Source organism: Ornithorhynchus anatinus, chromosome 17 (genome assembly GCF_004115215.2).
Source record: "Ornithorhynchus anatinus isolate Pmale09 chromosome 17, mOrnAna1.pri.v4, whole genome shotgun sequence".
In the NCBI taxonomy this organism is placed as follows: domain Eukaryota; kingdom Metazoa; phylum Chordata; class Mammalia; order Monotremata; family Ornithorhynchidae; genus Ornithorhynchus; species Ornithorhynchus anatinus.
In genome coordinates, this window is record NC_041744.1 from 17,668,845 (window position 1) to 17,695,306 (window position 26,462).

Here is a 26,462-nt window from a genome sequence, read left to right on the forward strand (position 1 = left end):
TGCAAAGGTGTAGATTCTACAATCTTAGATCTCTCTCTCTAGTCTATAAACTCATTTTAGGCAGGAAATGTTCTTGGCCTAGTAGATAGAACTGGCGGGGCTGGAAATCAGAAGCACCTGGGTTCTAATCCGGGCTCTGCCCCAAGTCTGCTGTGAGACCTTGGGCGAATCACTGTACTTCTCTGTGCCTCAGTTACCTTATCTGCAAAATGGGGATTGAGACTGTGAGCCCCACACGGGGCAGGGACTTTGCCCAACCCAATCTGCTTGAATCCACGCCAGCGTTTAATACGGTGCTTGGCGCATAGTAAAGCACTTAACAAATACCGCAATTATCGTTATTCTTATTACTGAGTTCTTACTGTGTGCGGAGCCCCGTACTAAGTGCTTGGGAGAGTACTTTATGTTTCCTGCCCGCAACAAGCTTACAGTCCACAGTCTATTTTTACCCCAGGGCTTAGCACAGTGCTTCCCGCATAGTAAATGCTTAACAGATACCTTGACTACTATAGAGCTAGGTGCCCAGTACAACACTCTGAATACGGTAACTATGCACCCCAGTAGAGCAGTCTGCAGACAGTAGGCACCCGTCCCACCCGTCCCAGTGTTCTGCACACAGTTGGGGAAGCAGCATGGCCTGGTGGATAGAGCGCGGGCCTGCGAGTGAGAAGGTCATGGGTTCTAATCCCGGTTCCCCCTCCTGTCTGCTGTGGGACCTTGGGCAGTGTGCTTCGCTTCTCTGTCCCTCAGTTCCCTCATCTGTAAAATGGGGATTAAGCCCGTGAGCTCCATGCTGGACTATGTCCAACCTCATTTGCTTGTATCGGCCCCAACGCTTACTAAAGTAAGCCTGGCACATAGCGCTTAACAAATACCACAGTGATTATTATGATTACTAGCTGTCCAGTAGAGCACCGTGCCCACCCGTGATAGGCACTGAGTGTGCCCTAAGCGCTGGGTGGGCAGAGCGGGGTTGGGATCAGGCCCGGGCCTCCTGGGATGAGCGCGGACGTGCACGGAGCTAATGAAGCCATATGCCTCTAAGCGCCTTATGGAAAACCCACCCGGCTCTGGGGAAATGATATTTAATTCACGACCGGCCCATCGGGGCCCCCTCGGACAGAGGGACTCTGAGCCACCCGCCTCCTCTCTGCCTTGGCCGGAGACCAGACCTGCCTCCTCCCCATCCTCTTCCTCCCCCCACCCCGCCAGCCTCTGGATTTCTCAGTCCGGCTCCAGGTTGGCCGTTTGCTTTGCTCCCCAAGTCACCCACGGTCCCCCGTCCCCGGTTTGCATCACCAGCCTCCTGTCCCCAGACCTCCTGCCGCCAAATGGCCCTCACAGCTTAGGGCCAGGGGCCCAGAGAGGCGAGTGTGTGGCCAAGGGGTTGAATAATCACTGGACATTCCGGCCCGACGGCTGGATCTGCTTGGGGTGGGAGAAGCAGAGCCCGTGCCCTGCAGAATGGACGGGAGAAGCAGAAGCCTTTATGCCGTCTGAGACGGGCAGGGGAAGCAGAAGCCCGTAGCCTGCAGCGTGGGCAGGGGAAGCAGAGGTCTGTGCCCTCCGGAATGGGCCTGGGAAGCTACCGGGGGTCAGAGAAGCCCCCAGCCTCTCAAGTACCAACTCTCCTATACTTTCCCAAGAGCTTGGTCGGGGATTATCCGGAGAAGCAGCCCGGCCTAGTGGAAGGAACCCGGATCTGGGCGTCAGACGACCTGGGTTCAGATCCTGGCTCTCCCAATTGCTTGCTGTGTGACCTTGGGCGACTCTCTTGAATTCTCTGTGCCTCCGTTTCCTTGACTCTAAAATGGGGATCGAGTACCTGTTCTTCTCACTTAGAGTGTGAGCCCCATGTGGGACAGGGACCGTGTCTGACCTAATAACAACAACGATGGTGTTGGTTAAGAGTTTACTATGTGTCAAGCACTGTTCTAAGCACTGGGGTGGATACAAGCAAATCAGGTTGGACAGAGTCCCTGTCCCACAGGGAGCTCACAGTCTTAATCCCCATTTTACAGATACCCCCTTTTACAGATGAGATAACTAACTTGTTCTTACAAAGTGGACAGACTTTTGGGGACGTAGCACACGGCAAGAGCTCAATAAATACCACTGATGGATGGATCGACGGATCCACGGGTTCGCTCTATCGTCCTTCTTCCCATCTGTGCCCTCTCCTCCCAGGAGGGATCTTTGAGACACTGGAGAATGAACCTCTCAACGCGGAAGAGATGGCTTTCAAGTTCGCAGTGGCCAACGTTAACCGGAACCGGACCCTGATGCCCAACACCACTCTGACCTACGACCTCCAGAGGATCAACCCGTTCGATAGTTTCGAAGCATCCCGGAGAGGTGAGGGGAGGAGAGGCCCCCGGAGGCAGCGTGGAAGTCATAAGGACCTGGGTTCTAATCACCGCTCCGTCACACATCTGCTGCGTGCCCTCGGAGCTCACGCAAGCCCGTGCAGCTCGTTCTCTTGAGGACGACAGGAGTAATAGCGATGGGTTTCAGGACGGAATTGGGAACCGCTGGATAATAATAAACGATTATGATATTTCACAGTCGCACAGCTCTGCCACTCGTCAGCTGTGTGACTGTAGGCAAGTCACTTCACTTCTCTGGGCCTCGGTTCCCTCATCTGTAAAATGGGGATGTAGACTGTGAGCCTCACGTGGGACAACCTGATTACCCTGTATCTACCTCAGCGCTTAGAACAGTGCTCTTCACATAGTAAGCGCTTAACAAATGCCAACATTATTATATTTGTTAAGCACTTAGTATGTGCCAAGCACTGTACTAAGTTCTGGGGTGGATACAAGCAAATCGGGTTGGACACAGTCCCTCGTCCCATATGAGTATTATTATTATTATTATGATGATGATGGTGGTATTTGTTAAGTGCTTACTATGTGCCAAGCACTGTTTTATGCGCTGGCACAGATACAAGGTTATCGGGTTGTTCCACCTGGGGCTCACGGTCTTTATCCCCATTTTACAGATGAGGTAACTGAGGCACAGAGAAGTGAAGTGATTTGCCCAAAGTCACGCAGCTGACAAGTGGCGGAGCCGGGATTAGAACCCACGACCTCCGGCTCCCAAACCCGGGCTCTCTCCACCGAGCCCTCCCTTTGGGGCTCACGGTCTCAATCCCTCTTTGACAGACGAGGGAACTGAGGCCCAGAGGAGCAAAGTGACTTGCTCAAAGCCGGAATTAGAAGCCACACCCTGAGTCCGAGGCCCGCGCCGTAACTGCTACGCCATGCTGCGTCTCGGCCGTACGTCGAGAGCTGGGATAGAAACGGATAAGCAGAGCCCACACTGTCCCACTCCTGCACCATCTCAAAGGGAGGAAGACCAGGAATCTTATCTCTGTTCTAAGGATGGGCCACAGATGAGACCCGGAGAGGTTAAATGGCTCTCCTGAGGTCAAACCGCAGGGCAGAGCCAGAGCCGGGAGGAGTCCCTCGCTCTCCGCTCACTAAGCTGTTTTAAAGATGAGGAGATCGAGGGCCAGGGAGGTGAAGTGACTTGTCGGGGATCACGCAGCAGGCTGGAGGCAGAGCTGGGACTAGAACCCGGGTCTCGACTCCCAGTCCCCGCCCCGAGAGGGAGCCCCACCTGGGCCCTCCGCTCCGTGACCTGCCGGCCCAGCCCGGGTGCAGAGGAGAGAACCGAAGCTTCGGTCTCCTCTCCCCGCCGACCGACCCCAGCCAGGTCGGGGCACACGGGCCACCTCGGGGCCGGCAGGTCACGGCTTCGCGGTTGGCCGCGCCTCGGGCCTGCTGACCGGCAGGGCTCACCGCGCAGCTGGGGCTTCAGGCCCTCAGACCCGCACGGAGTGACCTTTAACCTCCTCCTCCGCCCGGGGACCACAGGGCGGACCCAAGGCGGGAGGCCGGCGGGGGTCCGGACTGTCCTTCAGCCTCCTCCGCTGGGAGAGCACGGCTCGGACCCGGGGAACGGGGTTGGCACAGGTCCGGGCCGACCCCCGACCTCCTCCTCCACCCGGGGGCAACGCCACCGATCCAGGGTGGGGGACCCGCACGGGTCCGAGACGACGCTCACGCTCCTCCTCTCGGAAGCCACAGCTTAGACCCGAGGTGGGGGGCCGGCGGGGTTCCGGGATGACCTTCGACCTCCTGCTCCGCCCGGGGACCGCAACGCAGAGCCAGGGTTGGGGGCCAGCACGGGTCTGGGTTGATCTTCAAGTCTAAACGTCCCACGCTCCTCTCCCTCACGCAAGGCACAGCTCCGAAAGCCCAAGGGAAGGAAGGGTTGACTCCGAGTTGGCCCTCGGAGGTCAGGCCCGGCCCGATGCCCTCAGAGACATCGAACCAAGAGCTGTCGCCTCCTCAGAGCCCACCCCGACACGCTCTGCCCACTCACGGGTCACAGACGGGGTGGGGGACAGATGGCGGGGGGGGGGGGGCCCACAGCCAAGGGGGCAGTCGGCGTGTTCACGACGGCTCACGTTCCGTCCCCTTCCCTCCCTCTGCCTCTCCGGGCCTCGGCCTCATCCTGCCTCCTTCTCTGAGGGTCTCGTTGTTTGTCTTGGTCTTTCTGCCCGTGTTTCTGCGTGCGCCGCTCCGCGTCTCCGTGGCCCGTGCCTCCGCCTCGGTCCGGGCGTCGCAGCGTGTGACCAGTTGGCCCTGGGCGTGGCGGCCCTGTTCGGTCCCTCTCACGGCTCGGCCGTCAGCGCCGTGCAGTCCGTCTGCAACGCCCTGGAGGTCCCGCACATCCAGACCCGCTGGAAGCACCCCAGCGCGGACGCCAGAGACCTGTTCTACGTCAACCTCCACCCCGACTTCTCCGCCATCAGCCGGGCCGTGCTGGACCTGGTCCTCTACTACAACTGGAAGGCCGTGACCATCGTGTACGAGGACAGCACAGGTGGGGTACCCGCCGGCACCCTGGGTGGTGCCGGCGGCCAGGAGGGTGGTTTTGCCTCAGGGAGGACGAGGGGGACCGGATGTGCACACCCGAGTGTGTCCGTGGGGTTTTCCCCGTGCCACCTAAAGACCCTGAAGCTCAACCCAGTGCCCCCGATCTGCCCTATTCGGTCAGTCTGTCAGTCAGTCGTATTTACCGAGCGCTTACTGTGTGCAGAGCAGTATACTAAGCTCTTGGGGAGGACAGTGTAACAAACAGTATAGCAGAAACATCTCCGGCCAACGTGGAGCTTACAGTGTCCCCCGGAGAAGCTGAGGCTGCAGTCCAGAGTCCTGGGGGGTGGGGTGCCTGGGGTGGCGGAGCCCCGGGTCCGGGAGAAGAAGATGAACACCTCCCCCAACTCCTGCTGCAGGGAGGCCGTGAGAGACGGGCCCAGCACCCCCTGCCCCGGGCATAGACCGTAGGAGCCGGACGCCAGGGCCCAGAGGCTGGTCAGCCACCGGAGGAACCCGGCTGGGGCCCCGAGCCCAGCCCGTGACAGACGGGATCCCAGTCCGCAACCGTCCCCGTCTCCGTCCCTGCCGGGGAAGCCCGGGCTTCCCCACACCTACAGCTCCCTAGGGGATGGCAACGGGTCCTCCTCGACCCCTGGTCCGCGCCCCAGCCTGCTGCGTGCGAGCGAGGGGGCGCTCCTCAAATAGCCCAGGCGGCCCGGGCCTGACCGGCGGTGGGTCCCCCAGGGCTCCTCCGCCTGCAGGAGCTGATCAAAGCCCCGTCCAGATACAACATCAAGATCAGGATCCGTCAGCTGCCCGCCGCGAACAAAGACGCCAGGCCCCTGCTGAAGGAGATGAAGAAGGCCAAGGAGTTCTACGTGATATTCGACTGCTCCCGCGAAACGGCGGCCGACGTCCTCAAACAGGTTGGGAGCTGGAGGGGGTGGGGGCCTGGCGCGGGATGACCGGCGTGAGCGAGAGTCCCGGGTTCTAGGGCCAGCCCTGCCCCGGGCTCGCGCCCCGTGACCTTGGGCAAGTTGCTGAACCCCCCTGGGCCTCCGTCCCCTCCTCTGTGAAACGGAAAGCCTCATCCCGGTCCCTCCCTGTCTCCCAGCCCGAGGACCGATCAGCCGATCCATCCATCGACCGTATCGGGATCGTTACGATTCGCTTCCCACATTCCGGGGAACGACCGATCGTCGAATCCAGGCTCCCTCCCTTTCCCTCCCCTCCCCTCAATTCCAGGCCCCTCCTCCGGCCTCCCCGGTCCCTCCCTCGCCCATCTCGCCGCCTTGCCGTTTAGTACAGTGTCCCGCACGCTGAAAGCGCTCAATCAACACCACGGATTGACCGACGCCCAAGGTTAGGGAGTGGGAAGCAGAGAAGGGGCCGGCGAGGGAGACCGAGAGCCGGGGGAGGAAGGAGTCTGACCCCTAATGAGAAGAACGTGGGCCTGGGAGTCGGACGACCTGGGTCCTAACCCCAGCTCTCTCAATTGCTTGCCGTGTGACCATTGGCACGTCACTTCACTTCTCTGTGCCTCAGTTTCTCCAACCGTAAAATGGGAATTAGATCCTACTCCCTCCTATTTATGAGCCCCATGTGGGAAAGGTACTGGGTCCAACCTGATAGCCCTGTATCTAACTGGGCCTGTAGAAGAGGGCTTCACGCATAATGAGCGCTTAATGAATACCATAAAAAAAAGGAGGAGAACCAGGAGAGAGGACCGTGTCAGATGAACCCCGGGTAAGACAGTGTTTCCGAGAGAAGGGAGCGGTCCGAGGGGTCAAGGGCGGCAGAGAGGAGCAGGAGGAGGAGGAAGATTAAGACAAAGTAGACTGAGGGCAGGAATCACGTCTACCGACTCTCTTGTTCCGTTCTCTCCCAAATGCCCAGTACAGTGTTCCGCCCACAGTAAGTGCTCAATAAATACCAGTGACTGAGGAGGTGAGCTGTCTCGCTGTCTCCCGGCTGTGAGGGCGGGTGGGGCCCGGGGAACTCCCCTATCTTGGGGGTCACGAGTCAAGGCCTCAAACCTCACTCGTCCCGCTGGGCCAGAGCGAAACAGGGCCACGGACCGTCGGACGAGTTCCTGGTGGTCATTGTACAGATCGACGCCCCCCCCCCCCCCCCGTTTCTTCCCGGTCTAAGTCCAAGATGTGGCGTTCCCAAGGTTCCGCCCCATCCGGGCACGGACAGGCCCAGGGGAACCTGTCCGGAGGGGTGGGAGCTGCGCTGCCGGGGGAACGGGAGATTCACCCGGGCTATTCGTTGATGGATTTCTAGATTCTCTCCATGGGCATGATGACCGAATACTATCACTACTTCTTTACCACGCTGGTAAGGACCACGCCTTCCCCCGGTGGGGAATCGGATCGGGAGGGCCGGCCTCCGCGGGGCCCCGGGGTCCCTCAGATAAGCTCACGGGTCTGGTCGGAGACCTGGCCGGAGCCCAGCCCCGACTGCTGTAGGGGAACGACGGGGTGGCCCCCACAGCTAGAAACCGGCGGGCCGCCGGCCCCATCGCCCTCCCTGCTGGGGCCCCGGCACTCGGGTGTCCACACCCCGGGGCACGCTCCTCAGGCAGCCGTGCCACGCCTCGGGGAAACGCGCCTCCGGCCTGGCCCGGGAACTCCCGGCCGGACCAGAGAGCGGGCCCCGGAGCCCGGGAGAGGGGAACTACCGGGAACGAACCTTTCCCGCTGCCCCCAAGCCACGGTTTTCTTCCCGGCCGGACGCAGCCCTCGGGACTGGAGGGCCGTCTCTCCGGAGACGGGGCGAGCTGCGACCGGTGCCGGCCCCCGGGGTGGGCGGATGGACCGGGAAAGCCTCCAGGCGGGCAGCCCTCGGTTCTGAGGGGACAGGGGACGTAGAGCCACATCCGGTGTCCAAAAACCACCGGGCAAGAGAAACGAAAACGGTATCGTGCCGGTCAGGCCGGCGCCAGCATCTCACCTGGCCCGAGGATGCCAGAGTCGGCTCCGCTCTCCCCGTCGTCCGCAGGACCTGTTCGCGCTGGACCTGGAGCCGTACCGGTACTGCGGGGTGAACGTGACCGGCCTGCGCCTGCTGAACGTCGACCACCCGCAGGTGTCCGCCCTCGTCGACAGGTGGTCGGTGGAGAGGCTGCGGGCTCCCCCCACGCTGGAGACCGGCCTGCTGGATGGGATGATGACGGTCAGTGGGCCCGCCCGGAACCGGTCCGCTGACCGCTCGGGGGTCAGGGTTGAGGCCCGGGGCAAGGGAGGAGCGCGTGGAAGATCTCAGATCTGGGTGGCTGTCCGGGGGACAGTCTGTGTTTGGTCACCGGGGAGAGTCAGGGGTGTCAGACGGATCGTGTTCGGTCACCGAGGTGAGAGTCGGGGAGGACGAGGGGAGAGCGGAGCTGTCGGATGGCCCGCGTTCGATTACCGGGGAGAGCCGAGGAGGGAGAGAGAAGGGTCAGGGGTATTGGATGCTCCACGTTTGGTCACTGGAGGAGAGTCGGGGAGCGACGGGGGAGAGTCAGAAGTATCGGATGGTCCGTCTTCAGTCACGGGGGAGAGTCAGGGAGAGGGAGGGGAGAGTCAAGATCGTTGACCAGTCTGTGCTGGGTCACTCGGGGAGACTCAGGGTTGGACAGGGGAGAGTCAAGGCTGTTGGATGAGTCACACTCGGTCACCGAAAAAGGGTCAGGGATAGAAAGGGGAGAGCCGGGGCTATCGGACGGTCCACGTTCAGTCAGCGGGGGAGAGTCAGGGCTGTTGGATAGTCTGCTCTGAGTCACTGGAGGAAGGTCAGGCGTATTGGGTGCTCTGCGCTGGGTGCGCTGCACTGGACCCCTGACGTCTGCGGAGCGCTGAGCCGAAGGCTTGGGAACAGGCGGTGGAAGCGGAGGCCACGGCCACGGCTCTCGAGAAGCTCCCACTGGGGGGAGGACGGGGCAGGCCGAGGGCGTACCCCGAGGGCCTCGGGGCCAGTCCGGCTCCCGCCGGAAGAGGCCGAGCCGGCGGGGTACAGAGACAGAAGCGCAGGCGGGCACCGCGGGGCCCCGGCGACGTGCCCGTTTCTCCGCAGACGGAGGCCGCCCTGATGTACGACGCCGTGCACGTGGTGGCCGTGGCCCTTCAGCGCGCGGCCCAGGTGGCCGTCAGCTCCCTGCAGTGTCACCGGCACCGGCCCTGGCACTCCGGACCCAAGTTCATGAACCTCATCAAGGAGGCGAGTTTCCCCCTCTCCTCCCGCTCTCCCTCCTCCGGTCCGCCCCCACATCCCGCCCCGCCTCCACTCACTCAACTCACCTGCCTCGGCCCCCGTGGCTGGATGGGTCCAGGTCCTCGGGGGGCTGGGCTTCCTTTCGCCAGGAGAAGTGAGGTTTTTCACTTCTCGGACGGCAAACTGGCCAAGGCGAGTTGGAGTCCGGGGTGTCCAGCGTTCATTAGGGGCGCGGGGGTGGAGCCGTCAGGGTGAGCATCCCGTCACGCGGCAGCCGAGGGAAGAACGGGACCCAGGACGCTTTGAGGTTGAGTTGGGGTGCGGCCTCAGAGGTCGAAGGGAGCTCTCGGGGAGGAAGGCGAAGTCGGGGGTGGGGAGGGATAGAGAGAGAGAGAGAGAGAGAGAGAGAGGGAGCGGGGAGGGACACCAGGACCCTGAGACCGTCCTCTGCACGGGCGGGGAGCAGCAGCGAGGTCTAATGGATAGTGCACGGACCTGGGAGTCAGAAAGACATGGGTTCTGATCCTGCCTTCACCACTTGTCGGCTGTGGGCCGCCGGGGAGGTCACTTCACTTCTCTGTGCCTTAGTTAACTCATCTGTAACGTGGGATTAACGCTGCGAGCCCCATGGGGGACATGGGCGGTATCCAGCCCGATCGGAGATGCAGCGTGACTCGGCGGAAAGAGCCCGGGCTTGGGAGTCAGAGGTCGTGGATTCTAATCCCGGCTCTGCCGCTTGTCGGCTGTGTGACTTTGGCCAAGTCACTTCACTTCTCTGGGGCCTCAGTTCCCTCATCTGTAAAATGGGGATTTGAGACCGTGAACCCTATGTGGGACAGGAACTGAATCCAACCCAACTGTCTCGTCTCTACCCCAGGGCTTAGGACGGCGCCTGGCCCATATTAAGCGCTTAACCAATACCGTTAAAAAAAAAAAACCGCGAGGTTCGATTCCCTCTGCCCCCACCCCACCGCCAGAGGGGCGGGCACGTCCCCTCCACACCGTGGGGGTCCCGGCGAGAGGGCTCTGACATTTCCCGCCCTTTCCCCGGCAGGTGCGATGGAACGGCTTAACGGGGAGGATTGCCTTCAACAAAACCGACGGCCTGCGCAGGGATTTCGACTTGGACGTCATCAGCCTCAAGGAGGACGGGACCGAAAAGGTGACCCTCTCGGGGCCGGGCCCCGTCCAGCGCCCCCCGATCCCGCCCTCGGCGGGGACCGCTCTGCCAGGCGGGCGGCGGGGCCTCGTCCGCCACCCCGTTCCTCGGCACGGCCCAGCGGACGGAGCCGGGGCCTGGGAGGCGGAAGGACCTGGATTCTCATCCCGGCTCTGCCACTTCTCCGCTGTGTCACCTTGTGCAAGTCACTTCACTTCTCTGGGCCTTAGTTACCTCATCTGGGGATTAGGACCGTGATCCCCATATGTGACACGGACCGGGTCCCACCTGACCAGCCTGTCTACGGTCCAGTGCTTAGAAGAGTGTCTGGCACGTAAAAAGAGCTTAACAGATATCGCGATTATTAAATATCACAAAAAAATAGGGAGCCTCAGGGTCCGGTGGGCTCTGAGTTGCTCAGTCAACCGAGCGGGCCTGACTGCCCCGGGGCCCCAGTGGGAGCGAGGCTCCATCAGAGCGGGTCGGGAAGAGGTCTCCCCTCAAGTTCGTCCATCTGGGTCCAGGGCGGACACGGACGAGGCCGCTGCCCCAAAGGGTTCATCTCTCCCGATTTTCTAGAGCGGCCCGGGGTGAGGGAGGCCCGCACGACACCGGGCAATCGGGCTCTCCCCCCAGAAGCCCCTCGGCAAAAGTGGGCACCTTGTGGGGCTCTGAGCGGGCCCCGGTGACGGTGACCACGGTGCCCAGGGATGAGTTCCGGCGCCATCGCCCGTCGGTGCCCATCGCTCGGGGATCGGGGCGGCCTCGAAGCGGCCAGCCGGGGAGGCGTCGGTTTCGCCCACGGGGATGGGGCCGGGGGGCCGGGGGCCCGCGAGGCCCGAGGACGTCAGTTCGGGACTTTCGGTCAGTAGAGAGGAGACAAGAAACATTCAGAGCGAGCGGGACGAGCAGCGAAGCGAGCCGGCGGCGAGGGGCGGGGGTGGCGGCTGGGCCGGACCCGCTCGTCTCTCGCCCAGCGGGCCCAGCCTTACTGAAAACCAGCCGGGCGTCTCCGGCCCAGCACGGGGAGGGGAGCCGGTCGGAGGCGCGAGAGCAGGAGAGGCCGCCGGGGAAGGGAAGTCCGGGGACCGCCGCCGGGTAGCCCTTCGGCCCTGAGAGGGTCAGAGCAGCCTCGGAGCAGCTCGGCCAGAGGGTCGGAGGACCGTGGGGAGTCCCTGGGCCCGAGCCAGCTAGGCCGCTGCCAGGTCGTTCGCCCCCCGAGCAGGCTCGGCTTCCGCCTCCTAAACGGCCTTTTGGGAAAGTGACCCCCAAAAGGACGGACCCCCCTCGCCACGTCTCCCAACCCCGTAGAGTTTCAGTGCCACGCTACCCCGGCGGGCTGCCGGGGACCCCTCGACGACCCCGCCGGGCACCCGGCGAAGCACCAGCCCACCCGTGCCAACCAACCCGTCTGTCCATCCGTCCCCCGGCTCGTGCCCCCAGCCTGGTCCCTACCAACCGGGGCCTCCGCTGGGGACCGTTAGGGTTCCAGAGGACTCCCCGGGCAGAGGCTCCCCATCCATCGACGGACGGGTGGCATCTACCGGATGCCCGGAGGGCGCCCGACACCGTACCGAGCGGGCGGGAGAGTCCCGCGGCAGCCCCACGCGGTCCCCGCCCACGAGAACCTCCCCATCTAAACTCCTCCATCTCCCAGCCGCGGCAGCACCGGGCGCTTGCGAGCTCTCAGTTCGGTCCCGGCCCCGGTGTTCCCGAAATCCGCCCTCCCGGCTCAGTCCTAGGAGGGTTGCGGGGCCCGCGAGGGCAGGGGAGGGGCCCGGCGCCTATCAGCCGCGACTGGGGAGGGTCCAGGGTTCTCCCTCCCTCCCTCTCTCTCACCCCCACTCTCGCTCTCTCCTCTGACGGGACCCAGGTGGCCGGAGAAGCGTCCAAACGCTTGTACAAAGTATGGAAGAAGGTTTGTGCCGTGGGCCGGGCCGGGCCGGGGGCTCGGGTCATTGTTAAATCGCTCCTCAATTGAGCGGCAGATCCCTGCGGGGAGGGGGCGGGGGTGGCGGCTCCCCCCTTCCTCCCTCGGCAGCGGGTCCGGCTCCCCGTCGCCCCAGGCCGGGCGACGTCCGTGCCCCAAAGAGGGCCTCGGCCACGGATCCTGGTCGGATTCCCCGGGGGCATCTAGACCGCCGGGCCAGGGGCGTGTGACCCTCCTGGGCCAGCCCTCGGCCCACGCGCTTCACCCCGCTGCCGGTACCTCCTGTGCCCCGGGGGGAGCTGGCTTGAAGGACGGAAGTCGGGGGACGGCATCCCCCTCACCCCGTCCGGCCCTCCCGGCGTCCGTATCCCTCCCCTGAGTGTCCCTCTAGGTCCGCGGCCCCCAGCGTGTCCCTCGACGTCCGGATCCTCCGAAAATAGCATCCCTTGAAGTCCGAGTCCCCCCGTTATCCATAACCCCCAGCGCACGTGCCCCCACAGTCCACGTCCCTGAGCGTAGGGTGGGGGCCGGGGCGGCCCGATGGAAGAGCCACAGACTTGAATGCCGGAGGTCCCGGGGTCGAGTCCCGGCTTTGACGACCGTTCCTCGTGTGGCCTTGGGCAAGCCACTTAACCCCTCCCGCGCCTCAGCCTCCCCAGCTGTAAATTGGGGATAATGATACCCGGACCCTACCCCGCGGGGTAGGGTAAATAGCTAGCTTAATACGGAAGGCACTTCGGTAATAAGAGCACCACACAGAAACAGATACTATCCAGTGTTTAGTACGGTGTTTCGCACACGGCGAGCGCTCAATAAATGCGGCTGAACGAACGAATGCGTCCCCCAGGCGCCGGCGTCGCCCCCAGCGCCATCTCGCTCCCCCTTTCCCATCACTCCTCCCGGGCGGACCCCACCCAGCCCTACTCGTCCTCCCGGGCCGCGAGCCCCCCGGGTCCCTCCTTGCACCCCCGGCCCCGGCTCCCCGCTGATCGCCCGCGGCCCGTGCAGATCGGGATCTGGAACTCCCGCCGGGGCCTGAACGTGACGGACCGCGACGACGACCGGACCACCAACGTCACCGACTCGCTGGCCAACCGCACCCTCGTCGTCACCACCATCCTGGTACGGCCCCCTTCCCGCCGGGGACCCCCGCCCCCCGGGGACGACTCGGCGACAGATGCCCCTCCAACCCGCTGCCATCTCCCACTTCCCGGTGTGGCGACGGGGAGCGGGGTGATCCTCCCCGTTTAACAGATGAGAAGGAAGGCCGGAGAGGTTAAGCGACCCGCCCGAGGTCACCCGGCAGACTGGAAGGGGGGGGGGGGGGGAAGGTTGGCACTAGAACCCGGGTCTCCCGACTCTATCCGCCGGACCGAGGTTCGCCGCTCGGAGGAACGGGCCCTCGGGCTCCATTTCTGACCCAGCTGGGGCTCCCTGTCCGGCACGGGGGCCGGGACGGGGCGGAAGGAGCCGTACGTACTACGCGGGGGAGGGTTCGGCGTGGCTCCTGCAGGGCGGGGGCGTCGGCGTACCTGTCGCACGCAGGAGGACCCCTACGTCATGTACAAGAAGTCGGACAAGCCCCTCTACGGGAACGACCGTTTTGAGGGCTACTGCCTGGACCTGTTGAAGGAGTTGTCCAATATCCTGGGCTTCACTTACGAGGTCAAGCTGGTGTCCGACGGGAAATACGGGGCCCAGAACGACAAGGGGGAGTGGAACGGCATGGTGAAGGAGCTGGTCGACCACGTGAGCCCACCGGGACCCGCGACGGGCAGGGTCCCGGGCGGGGGAGCCGGGAGGAGGGGGGTGGCTCGTGCCGGCGACGGCCATCGGCCCGGCCCCCGACCCGGCGGAGACCTCAGGCGGTCCCGTCTCCGGTCCGGGAGACGACCCTGACGCCCGGGCTCCGTCCTCCCCTTCGAGACCCCCAGAGGCGGAGGCTCTTCCCGCCCCGGGGTTTGATCCCCGGGGGGGCAGGTCGGGAGGATTTACTCGGCGCTCATCGGGCGCGGCGCACTGAACTGGGCCTTAGGGAAGCGCAAGCCAGAGAAGCCCCCCCGACGGCCTGCCCACAACGAGTTTCCGCTCTAATGGGGATGTCTGTCCTTGCCGGGCCCTTCCCCCCCGCCCCGACCCCCGTCGCGGCAAGCCCGGCCCCCAACACCGCCCGCTCCTTGTCCCCGCAGAAGGCCGACTTGGCCGTGGCCCCCCTCACCATCACCTACGTGCGCGAGAAAGTCATCGACTTCTCCAAACCCTTCATGACCCTGGGGATCAGCATCCTCTACCGGAAACCCAACGGCACCAACCCGGGCGTCTTCTCCTTCCTCAACCCGCTGTCCCCCGACATCTGGATGTACGTGCTCCTGGCCTGCCTCGGGGTCAGCTGCGTGCTCTTCGTCATCGCCAGGTGAGTGGGGCCTCCGGTCAGCGGACTGGTCTGGCCCGGTCAGCAGCCACAGACGGGGGGGGGGGGGGACCGGCTCCCGGCCCGCCTCCGAGTCAGCTGGGGCCTCTTGGCCATCGTCGGATCAGCCGGGCCGCCGGGCCGTGCCGGCCGCCGGGCGGGCAGACGTACTCCCGGCCCTCCTCGGGGTCGGCTGGGGGCTCTCCGTCACCGCCGGGGAAAGCCACGGAACGAGGGAGAAGCTCCCGTGCAGCCCTGGGGAGAAAGTGGGGGCTCTTGGAGAGGGGGTTCTAGAAATCGCCGGCAGAGGGGAGAGCCAGGCAGTCCAACCATCCAAAGAGGAGTTGGGCTTCTCCTCGAGGTTGGACTCCCTGACCCCCACCCATCCTCCCGATTCTCCGGTCTTCCCCAAGCATCCCCTGGGGGTGGTAGGGGGTCGCCACCTTCCCGAGGCCCAGGCCGGGCCCCTACTCTCCTCGTTTCTGCCCTTTTTACTCATCCTCCCTTTCTGCCCGACTCTGCCCGCCCGCCCGGGCAAAATCCATTTCTCCTCACCCGGAATTCCCAACGGTAAACTTCCCGGCGCCTCCGTGGCCAGCCATCCCGCCGCGGGGACCGAGGCGCCGGCACAGCCGCTGGGATCCTTCTCGTGGATCCTCGGGGGGGGGGGGGGGGACCGTGCGGACAAAGGGGCGGCCGGCAGGGTTGAGGAAGCCGCGGAACGGTCCTGCCTCGGCGCCCCGAGGCCGGAGCCGGGAACGGGAGGCCCGCCGATCCTTCCCGGCCGCGTCGGCCTTCCGTGTCGGAGGCGAGAGCGAGAGGGGCCGGGCCGGTCGGGGGCCCGCGAGCAAACCCGAGCCCGGGAGGGCTTCGTGCCAACTGCGCGGCCGGAGTGACGCCGTGCACCGAGGAGCCCCTGGGATCAGCGGGGGAGGGGGCGGTTGCCCGCCGTGGGGCCGGAGGAAGGGGAGAGGCCGTGCCGGACGGCGGCGGGGGCGGAGGTGCGATTTGACGTCTGCGAGGGCCCATCAGGAGAGTCCACCGTGCGGCTTCCGGCCGGGGTCCCGCGGCCTCCTCTCCTCGGCTCTCGGCCTGGGGGTCCGGTCCAGGGTCGGAGGGGCTCGGAGAGGAGAGGGCGTGCCGGAGAAGCGGTTTGTCAGGGAGGGTTGGGGGACCGAGACTGGGGCTGGGTAGTCCTCTGCGTCGCCCAGCCGACCCGGGCGCCCCCGGAAGGGCCCTTCCCTCCGGGGATCGCCGGTCCGGCCGGGAAGGGCCCGAGCGCCGTGCCGCCCGGGGCCGCGGGGGCGGGCGCTCGGCGCGGGGTGCGGGCGTTGACCGCTCTTTCTGTTGGCCACGCAGGTTCACCCCGTACGAGTGGTACAACCCCCACCCGTGCAACCCCGACTCGGACGTGGTGGAAAACAATTTTACTTTGCTCAATAGTTTCTGGTTTGGAGTTGGCGCGCTCATGCAGCAAGGTACACCGGGACCCCAGCGCGGCCACACCCCACCGTCTGCAATCCCCCTCGGCGGGCCCGGCCGGTCAACTCCGTCTCCCCTCCCATCCCTCTCCCCCCGTCCCCCCCGCCTTGGTACCGTAAACCCCCCCGTCTCTGCCGACGGGGCCCGCAGAAGGGCGCCCGTCCCGAGGCCCGTAACCCGGCCCGTGATCCCAAGCCCGGGCGGCCACCGGCTCCAGCCGTGGCCCCTCCCGGCGAGGCGGTCGATCGGGGTTGGGGAAAGAGGCGGCCCCTCCGCCCCACCCGTCCAGGCTGGGGGTCCCGGGAGGGTGCGAGAGGAAGCCCGGGGCTCTCCAGCCCCGAGCGCTCACCAGTGAGGGAGGTTAGGGGGGCGTTGGGGAAAGGCGTCCCCGGGGACGCTCTGGGAAGGAAGACTTTCGGATCTTCCTCCCGCCGGCCGCTCCGCTCCCCCCTCGTCCCCGCCTCTCCCCGTCCGGGCTTCGGCCCGCTGACGGGGTTTGCGGATCCACGGGGCCGACGGCGGTGGGTTGGCCGGTTCCCAAAATACGGCCAACTCCCCCTAGCCAGGGAGAGCGAGCCACCTTCCCGGAGTCTACGAATGGTCCCCGCTCTTTTTTTAAAAAATGGTAACCCGTTAAGCCCTTAGTATGTGCCGAGCACTGTTCTAAGCGCTAAGTAATCAGGTCGGGCACCGTCCCTCGCCCAGACGCGGCTCACAGTCTCCGACCCCATTTTCCAGATGAAGGAACTGAGGCCCAGAGAAGTGACGTGACTCGCCCAAGGTCACGCGGCAGACAAGCGCGGGGGGGGGGGGGGCGAACTCAGAACTCAGGGCCTTCTGACTCCCAAGCCCGGGCTCTAGGCACTAGGCCACGCTGTTTCGATTCAGTCGTATTTAATCGAGCGCTTACCGCGTGCAGAGCGCTGAACTGAGCGCTCGGCGGAGTAAAAGGGAACGACAATCGGACACGTTCCCCGCCCTCTTCTCTACAGACGGGCTGTTTGAGCGGATCCTAGCCGAGGGGGCCGGGGTCGACCACCTGGGTCATTCACCTTCACGGCTGTCCGGGAAACCGGAGCTCCCAGGCTGGGCTTTTACAGTATCTGGCAGGAGGGTGTGCGCATATCCCCCGTCCCCTCCCGTCCCCGTGCGTGCCCCACGCGTGCCCCCGTCTCTACGTGCGTCCCTCCGCGTACGCCCCCGTGCCCCGTGTGTGCCCGCGCCCCCCCCAAGGTCTCCCGTGTGCCCCCGACGTACGTCCCCAAATCCCCACGTGCCCGTGTGACTCTGCCTGTCTCCGCGTGCCCCCGTGTGCCATCGCGTGGCCCTGCCGATCCCCCCGTGTCCCCGCACGCGTCCCCTCGCCTCCCCCGTCCCCAGCCGGGTCCGCGTGGGAGTTGGCCGGCACCCGCCGCGGCGCACCGTGGGATGCGGGGTGGCCCCGGCCCCGCTACCTTGGGTGCGGGACGGCCAGCCCCAAACAGACTCTGCCGCTGCTGCTGCTGCGTCGCGGCAAGGCCTCCGAGGCCCCGCCGCGGCCGGGCCACGGGACCCTCTCCGGGTCTGCGCCACCCTCCCTCCGACCCTCCGTGCGCACGCACCGATTCGCCGCGGGCACCCCCTAGCGAGCACGTGCCCGGGCAACATACGCGCCCCCCCGTGCCCAGAAGCAACGGAAGCACGCATGCCGATCCAACAGGGGGACACCCTCACGCGCCCACCGACGTATCGTGCGCGCACCCTCACGCGCGCGTCGCAACGCGAAAGTGCACACTGAAGTAGCGTGGCCCAGGAGACAGAGCTTGGGCCCGGGAGTCCGAAGGACCTGGGTTCTAACGTCGGCTCCGTCACCTGTCCGCCGCGTGGCCTCGGACGAGTCGCTTCCCTTCTCTGGGCCTCAGTTACGCCATCCGTAAAAGGCGGGGGTGAAGACCGTGAGCCCCACGTGGGACAGGGACCGTGTCCGACCTGATTTGCTTGTTTCCACCCCGCCGCTCGGTTCAGTGCCTGGCACGTAGGAAGCGCCGCACAAATACCGTAAAAAAAAAAAAAAAAAGCACAGACTCTGACTCGAAACGGGCCGCTCTCGGGCACGCACGCTGACCGAAAACAACCCGATGCCAACACACTCCCGCGTGCGCATACCAACTCGAGAAACGCACGGCCTCGCGTGCCCACACGGGCTCCTGCTCCCATCGGACGAACCCGTTCCGCGGACGAGCCGGCGCCACCACCGGCACCGCGGCCCATCGAGCCGAGAACGCCTGGCACGGGGCCCTTCCCCCCGCCGCGCGGTCCCGGTCAGGGATGGGAACCGACCGGTTTCCCCGCTGCGGGTGCCCGAATCGAATCTCACCCAGAACGCGGGCACGGGCACGGGGTCCCAGTCACGTGCCCGACGGTGACCTGGTCACCGCGGCCCGGGACGGGGGGCACCCGTGCACGGGAGCCCACCGGAGATGCCCGCGAGGGGGTCCGACGGGGTCCGTCCTGGGTCGGGAACACCCGGTGCTTCTCCTCGTTCTCCCCGCGCCCTCCCTTCTCTCCCCGCCCCTCTTCCCTCCAGCTCTCCCGGACCGGGAATCACACCCGTCTCCCTGGAGTTGGGCGTCTTTCCCGGTGGAGATCTCCCCGGGAAAACGTCCCGCAGAACCGACGGTGCCCGCGGATACCGGGGGCATTGCCGCATCGCGTTCCGGTCCCTTCCCCTCCCGGCCTGATCGTTCCTCGCCCCGCCGGAGGGGAAAAGATGAGGAGGGGGCCGCTGCCGTGTCCGGTCCGGATCCCAGCCCCGGACCCGGTCGTTCCCTTTGCCAGCGGAGGCCGGGAGGGACGCCGGTCTGTGCCCGTCCGACCGGGAGCGGGGGCCGGGTGTCCGGGGCAGTCAGCCCGCCAGCGAGGTTCGCCGGGAGGGTGACCGTGGCCGGTAGCCAGAGGGCCCGAGCCGGCCTGCCGAGGTACCTCCGAGACGATACCGACGACGACTGCGGCGCCGGTTAAGGGCTTACTACGTGCCAGGCACCGTTCCGAGCGCTGGGGTGGATACAGCATAATCAGGTTGGACGCGGTCCGTGTCCCCATGGGGCTCACAGTCTTCATCCCCATTTGACAGACGAGGGAACTGAGCCACAGAGACGTGAAATGACTTACCCGAGGTCACACGGCTGGCGAGTGGCGAAGCCGGGGTTACAGCCCCGAATCTCCCGACTCCCAGGCCCATTCTTGACCCGCCGGGAGGCACGTGGGCCACGGAGGAACCAGAGTTGGTCCGGTCGCCCGGGGCCCTCTCCTTCCACCGTCCCAGTTTACTGTGTCTCGCCGCGCGCGACGCGCCTCGTGCACGCTCGCCACCGTCTGCTGTGCGCGTGTGGGGGTGGGTCACGCCAGCCTCCCCGCCTTCGGCGCCCAGCCCAGCCACCGGTCCTCGGGAGCCAAAGATCCCCTCACGCTCCCCCTCCCTTGGCTCCCCCCCCCCAGAGACGCCCACAGACGTTCCCGGGCGACAGGAGGAATCTCCCTGGGCCAGTCTCACCACGGCCGGGCTCCTCCTCGACACCGGCTCCGCCCCTCGCTCCGGGCGTCCTGTGAGCAAGGTGGCCGGTCATCGGTGGGTTCTCCCCGTGGCGCCAGGGCTCCCTCCCCCGTCGCTCGCTGCTCCAGAACTGTTCTCTGTGCTGTAACGGGGCTAGAATGGAGGGGTCTGTCCCCGCCCCCGAGCCCGGGAGGCATCCAAAGTCTCTTAAGGAAGCGGGGAGAGGGCAGGGCGCCGAGACGTGGGAGCCGGGGACCCCCGCCAGGCTCTCTGGGCGGTCGGAGGGGTCCAATTCGGATGGAGTCTTCCAGCGGCCCGGCCTGGCCTCCGACGGGCCCCGCGGGGCCAGCGAGGCGCACGCCCGGGGGCCCCGAGGCCCGGCCGAAGGCCCGTCGCTGCCCATCTGAGATCTACAACCCCAGAGCGGGGTCCCCCGAGGCCCTCCGGAAAGGGCCAGGCTGCCCCCGGGGGGGCGGGCGGACGGGCCCCCCCCGCCCCCCGGCGACGGCGGCGGCCCCGTGGGTCCCTCGCCTCAGGCCGGCCGGACGCTCTCGCCGCAGGGTCCGAGCTGATGCCCAAGGCGCTGTCCACCCGCATCGTGGGCGGGATCTGGTGGTTCTTCACCCTGATCATCATCTCCTCCTACACGGCCAACCTGGCCGCCTTCCTGACCGTCGAGAGGATGGAGTCGCCCATCGACTCGGCCGACGACCTGGCCAAGCAGACCAAGATCGAGTACGGGGCCGTGAGAGATGGCTCCACCATGACCTTCTTCAAGGTGAGCGCCCCGCCGGTCCCGGCCTTCCCCGTTAGACGGTCGGTTCCTTGAGGTCGGGGACCGGGGACCTGGGCCGGGTGCTCCCAAGCCCCCAGGAAAGCGCCGTGGTGATAACGGTGCTCTACGCGCAGGAGGCAGCCAGCACAGCACCCCGCCCGCAGCGGAGGGTCAGTCGAGCACCCCTCACAGAGCGGGCGGTCAGTACGGTGCTCTGCCAACACTCAGCAGCCAGAAAGACACCCCGCACGCAGCGGGAAACCAGTGCGGTCCCCAGCTGGTGCCCGGTACAACGCCCTCCACGGGATGGGCAGCCGGTCCGGTGCCCTTTACACGGGGGACAGCCAGGTCAGCGCTCTATACGTAGTAGAGAAATGGTTCCTGGAGGAGGCGGAATTTGGCGGGGGGGGGGGGACGGGGACGACTCTGAAGACAGAGAAGGTTGAAATATTTCTTAAAATAGCATTTATTGCGTTCCCAGTGGCGACTGGGACGACGGCGTGCACCGTTCTAGGCACTTGGGGAAGACAACGGTAACATCTGGTATTTGTTAAGCATTTATTACGGCCAAGCACAAACTCTAGGGCAGATACAAGACGATCGAGTCGGCCAGAGAGCCCCGGCCCACCCGGCGCTCTAGGAGGAGGGAGAAACGCGAAACGCGTATCGAACCCCCATTTTACGGACGGGGAAAACGAGGCCCGGTGAAGCGACCTGCCCGAGGTCGCACAGCAGACAAGTGGCGGAGTCGAGTTCGGGACAAAGGTGCTCTGGCTCCCGGGCCCGGGCGCTCTCCGCCAGGCCGCCCCGCCCCCGTCAAGAAGCAAAAGGCCTATTCCTCGCCCAAGGGGAGTTTAGCCACTAAAGCGGGGAGAGAGCCACACGCTGTCGACGGGGTAAATCAAAACCGAACAGGCAACCGACCGGAAGTTAACGCACGGGGGTTCGGGATGAGGACGAGCCGGACCGTGAACGGTCGAGACGGGCGAGGGGCGGGACTGCGTCGGGAAAGGCGGGATGGAGGAGTTGGGGTCCTCGGGGAGTCCTCAGACGGACACCGGGAGGGACAGAGTGACCGAGGAGGAGGAGGAGGGAGAACTGAGGCCAGGGCGGCGATGACCGGCGAGAACTTGCCCCGGGAAGAACCGGGGGAGTGGAAAAGTGGAGGGGGCGGCCGAGAAGGCCAGTGGAGAAGAGTCTTTTCGTGGGGGAGGAAGCCCGGGAGGTGTGAGGTGGGATGGCGGGGTCGGCGAGGCTGTAGACGGGACGCCCCCCCGCCCCCTTTCCGGACGATCTGTTCTACCGGGGGTCCGGCCTCGGGCGGGCGGCCGGGATGGGGCGATACGGCAGGGCGGCGCAACTAGGAGGCGGCCTGGCCCGGCGGATACGGTCCGGGCCCGGGAGTCAAAAGGACCTGGGTTCTAATCCCGGCTGCGCCACGTGTCCGCAGCGTGACTTCGGCCAAGTCACTCAACTTCTCTGAGCCTCGAATCCCTCACGTGCACAGCGCGGTTTAAGAGCGCGAGCCCCGTGTGGGCCAGGGACCGGATCCGACCTGACCCGGATCCGCCCCGGCGCTCAGAACAGTTCTCGGCACCCAGTAAGCGCTTGACGAGGAGCGTAATGATCGTCAAGTCTTACCGGTCGCCTCGGGAGGTCCGTGACGACGATTCTTAAGGCTCACCGGTCGCCTCGGGGGGGGGGGGGGCGCGGTGGTCCCTCCGGCGTCCGCCGGGTGGGGGTGCGTTTCGGGGAAGGGTCGGGGTGCCGGGTGGTCCGTGCCGGGTCTCGGAGAGGGAGTCGGGAGCGACGGATGAGATCGACCCATCGACGGACACCGTCGAGCCGCGCCCTCTGCGCCCGCCCCCCCGGCAGAAATCCAAGATCTCCACGTACGAGAAGATGTGGGCCTTCATGAGCAGCCGTCAGCAGACGGCCCTGGTGAAGAACAACGACGAGGGCATCCAGCGGGTGCTGACCACGGACTACGCCCTGCTCATGGAGTCCACCAGCATCGAGTACGTCACCCAGCGCAACTGCAACCTCACGCAGATCGGGGGCCTCATCGACTCCAAGGGCTACGGCGTGGGGACGCCCATCGGTGAGTCCCCCGGGGACCCCGTCCTCACCCCGCCCCCGGGGACCCCCCGGCTCCAAGGAGGGAGGGCGGAGCGCCGCTGGGCCGGGCCACCCCCCCCGCCCCCCGTCACCCGGGGGGCCCTCCCGGCGGTGCTCTCGAGTGAAGCGGCGTGGCCGAGCGGAGGGACCCCGGGCCTGGGGGTCAGGAGGGCCCGGGTTCTAATCCCGGCTCCGCCGCGTGACCTCGGGCGAGCCACGTCACGCCCCCGGGCCCCGGTGACCCCATCTGTAAAATGGGGAATGAGGGTGTGAGACCTGGGCGGGACAGGGACCGGGTCCAACCTGATCGCCTTCTATCTGCCCCAGCGCTTAGAACGGTGCCTGACGCAAAGTGCTGAAATACCGTAATCCTTATCATCATCATCATCATCATTAACGATTAGGGCCCCGGGAGGCCAGATTCTGCTCCCGCGGAGGGAGCCGTATCGGCCGCGACGAGGCCGAGGCGGGCCGGCAGGCCGGGGGAGGACCCGAGACCCCTACCCGGCCTCGCCCGACCCCGTCGGCGGGCCGGGCCCGTGCCCGGCCGGGCCAGGCGTCCCTCCGAAGGCCTTCGGGGGGCGGGGGGGGGGGGGGGCCTCCCTCGGTCAGCGTTCGTCACCCCCCTCCCGGCCGGGGGCCGCGGAGACCCTCCCCTCCCCCGCCGGGCCCTTCCTCGGACGCCAGCCAGCCCCCCTCCCGCCCTCCCCGGCCCCCTGTCGCCCCGGGCAGGCTCCCCGTACCGGGACAAGATCACCATCGCCATCCTGCAGCTGCAGGAGGAGGGGAAGCTGCACATGATGAAGGAGAAGTGGTGGCGGGGCAACGGCTGCCCCGAGGAGGACGGCAAGGAGGCCAGCGCCCTGGGCGTGGAGAACATCGGCGGCATCTTCATCGTGCTGGCCGCCGGGCTCGTCCTGTCCGTCTTGGTGGCCGTCGGGGAGTTCGCCTACGGGACGCGCCGGAACGGCGACGTGGAGCGGGTGAGGCGGGCCCGGCCCCCGGGGGGAGGCGACGAGCGGTCCGTCCCGCCGGGGACCCCGCGACGGACCCGGGGGGTGGGCGGCCCGGCCTCGGGGGCGCGGCCCGACGGGGCCGTGCTTCGGGAGGCCCGCCTTCTCTATCCCCGTCTGTTCCTTCACCGTGGGCCTCGGTTTCCTCATCTGCAAAATGAGGGAGAGAAGATCTATCTGCGGAAGCGCTGCGGCCTAGCGTTTAGAGCCCGGGTCTGGGAGTCGGGAGGCCCTGGGTTCTAGTTCCGACTCCGTTTGTCTGCGGCGTGACCCCGGGCAAGTCACTTAGCTCCTCTATCCCTCAGTTCCCTCGCCTGTAAAACAGCGATAGAGGTTTCCGCTAAGCGTTTACCATGTGCCGGGCACTACGGGCCCGCTGTGAGACGGCGACTCTGTCCAACGCGATTTGCTCGTATCCACCCCCGTGCTTGGTGCAGCGCCCGGTTAGGCGGTAAGCGCTTAATATAACGCACCTATTATTATCGTCACCCATCTCGGGGCAGAGACCACGTCCCTTCCGGAAACGTCTCATCTCCCTCAGCACCTGACAGAGGTCGCGGCGAAAAGGGTCCGCTCCCCGTCCGATAGCCGAGCTGCCCGGCCCAGAGACCCCGGGGGATTTGCTCGAGGTCCCACGGCAGGCGGGAAGAGGGTCGGGGCAGCGGGGCTTCCCGGGCGGAAGGGCAAGGGCCATCTTCCTGTGCCACCGAGGGGTGGCCCATCTTCCCCGGGGGCGGGTGAAGACGGGGCGGGGGCCAACCCAGCCCGGGCCCCGGCCCCAACCGGGGGAGGGCCGAGCCGACGCGAGGCCGGACGTGACCGGCCAAGCCGGGGGTCGGAGGGGGGCGGGTGGCCGCCCACGAGGAGGGGAGAGAACCGGAGAGACGGAAGGAGACAGAGCGGGGGGCCGTGCCGGAGGCCAGCCCGGGTCAGACCCAACGGGGGAGGCGGGCCGCTCTGCGCCTGGTCCCCCCCCCGGGGGAGCGAAGCGCTCGCTCTGCCGGCCGGGCCTGGCCGGCCGCGGGCCTTTCCCGTCGGTTTCTGGGCCGCCGCTGACGGGTCTCTCCTCTCCCCGCTTTCTCCCGCACGCAAGGCTTTCTGCTTCTTTTACGGATCGCAGCGTAAGCCGCCGCCGGCTCCCAACTCCGCCTCCGGCACCACCCTGTCCACGGAGCTGGACTGCGGAGCCAGGTTACCGCGCCAGGAGCGGGGCGGGGCGCGCCCCCCGCCCCCGCGGGTCCACACCGTCTAGTCTTCCGGCACAGGTCCGTGCAGGGGCGGGGACCGCGAGTCCTGGCCGGGTCCCCCGGGCCCGAGCCAGTCGGCCCATCGCCGTCACTGAGCGCTCACTGCGTGCCGAGCACCGTGCGGCGCTCGGGAGAGCCGTGATGATGATTGACGATGGCATTCCTTAAGCGCTTCCTAGGCGCCAGGCGCTAACTGAGCGGCGGGGTGGATACGAGCGAATCGGGTTGGACACGGTCCCGCAGGGGGCTCACGGTCTCAATCCCCATTTTCCCGAGGAGGCCACTGAGGCACAGAGCAGCTAAGCGACCCGCCCGAGGGCACGGAGCAGACAAGCGGCGGGGCCGGAGACGAGAACCCGCGGCCTTCCGAGTCCCGGGCCCGTGCTCCATCCGCTACGCCGTGTTGCTTCTCGTAATTAGGGTATCTGTTAAGCGCTCAACTACGTCTACAAGAACGGTACCTGGCACACGGTAAGCGCTTAAATATCGACGTCGAGCGCCGTTCTGAACACCGGGGTAGATACGTGGTTGGCCCACGTGGGGCTCACGGTCTTCATCCCCATTTTACAGATGAGGCAAGGGAGGCAGGGAGAAGTTAGAAGCCTCGCCCGAGGTGACACAGCAGACAAGTGGCGGAGGAAGGATCAGAACCCACGGCCCCCGACTCCCAAGCCCGTGTTCTTTCCACTAAGCCGCGCTGCTTACAGCGTCCCTGCCCACAACCAGTGTGAGCTGGAAAGCCAGAGACGGAGAGACCCCGGGGGGGGGGGGGGGGCAGAGAGGGAGACAGAGACCGAGAGACAGATGCAGAGACAGTCCCAGTATCAGAGAGGGACGGAAGCAGAGAGAAGGTGAGAAATCCATCTCTCCCCCAGAGACGGGCAGAGAAACAGTGACGGGGAATCAGAAGCCCCATAGGTACGAGGAATCCCAAACCGAACCCGAGACACCGCATGAGAGGGGGAGAGGGACGGGGGAAGGACGGATGCCGACACAGGGCAAGACCGGCCGGCAGAAACCAAGAGAGAAGAGAGGGAGGGACGTGGAGGGGATCGGAGGCTCGCCGAGTCAAAGGAAGAGAAAGTGGGACGCACCTGAGGGGTGCGTGACCCGGGGCGTGGCGCGTCACCCCTCTGGGACTCAGTGGCTTCGTCTGTAAAATGGGGATTAAGAGGGTGAGCGGCACGTGGGACGGGGACCGTGTCGGGCCCGCCGATCTCGTATCGACCCTAGCACTCGGTACAGCGCCTGGCACGCGCCAAGTGCTTAAAAGGTACCGTTAAGGAAAGATACTAAGCGCTTAAAAGATACCATTGAAAAAACAGCGACCGAGAGACGGGGAAATACTGATGGAAAACGACAGGTAGACGACGAGACAGAGACGGCCAAAAAACCGAGTGACCCACAACAAGGACAGTGAGACGGACAGGAAGGCGAACGTCGACCCAGGGAGAGGGAGGCCCGGAGAGCCCGAGAGTCAGAGACCGGAGACAAAACTAAGCGAGAATCAGAGAGATAGAGTGAGAGACAGAGAGAGGATGGGACCGCGAAGATCACCGGTAAGAGAGACGTAGAATGAGAGACAGGCAGAGAACCAGAGAGACAGCGCCGGAGAGAAAGAGATCGCTAGAGATAGCTGCCCGCTAGCCTCGTCTGTTCCCGCCACGGGGCGAGGATCGGACGTTGCGGGAAGACAGGCCCCGGCCCCGGAGG

The 26,462-nt window shown here is 65.8% G+C and overlaps 1 protein-coding gene across 1 annotated transcript in view; it reads left to right on the plus strand.

Annotated features, from left to right (window-relative positions):
- The window catches only part of GRIK1 (glutamate ionotropic receptor kainate type subunit 1), a 37,133-nt gene extending 12,339 nt beyond the window's left edge, over positions 1-24,794 (plus strand). The window contains exons 7-22 of the mRNA XM_039914550.1: positions 2,089-2,355; positions 4,636-4,893; positions 5,634-5,815; positions 7,176-7,229; positions 7,893-8,066; positions 8,946-9,089; positions 10,138-10,245; positions 12,116-12,160; positions 13,181-13,294; positions 13,718-13,921; positions 14,362-14,585; positions 15,942-16,060; positions 20,157-20,374; positions 22,247-22,472; positions 23,222-23,472; positions 24,596-24,794. Of these exons, the coding sequence (XP_039770484.1) occupies positions 2,089-2,355; positions 4,636-4,893; positions 5,634-5,815; positions 7,176-7,229; positions 7,893-8,066; positions 8,946-9,089; positions 10,138-10,245; positions 12,116-12,160; positions 13,181-13,294; positions 13,718-13,921; positions 14,362-14,585; positions 15,942-16,060; positions 20,157-20,374; positions 22,247-22,472; positions 23,222-23,472; positions 24,596-24,754 (2,747 nt within the window). The 3' untranslated portion in view covers positions 24,755-24,794. The remainder of the gene's footprint in view (positions 1-2,088; positions 2,356-4,635; positions 4,894-5,633; positions 5,816-7,175; positions 7,230-7,892; positions 8,067-8,945; positions 9,090-10,137; positions 10,246-12,115; positions 12,161-13,180; positions 13,295-13,717; positions 13,922-14,361; positions 14,586-15,941; positions 16,061-20,156; positions 20,375-22,246; positions 22,473-23,221; positions 23,473-24,595) is intronic.
- Positions 24,795-26,462: the final 1,668 nt, after the last annotated feature.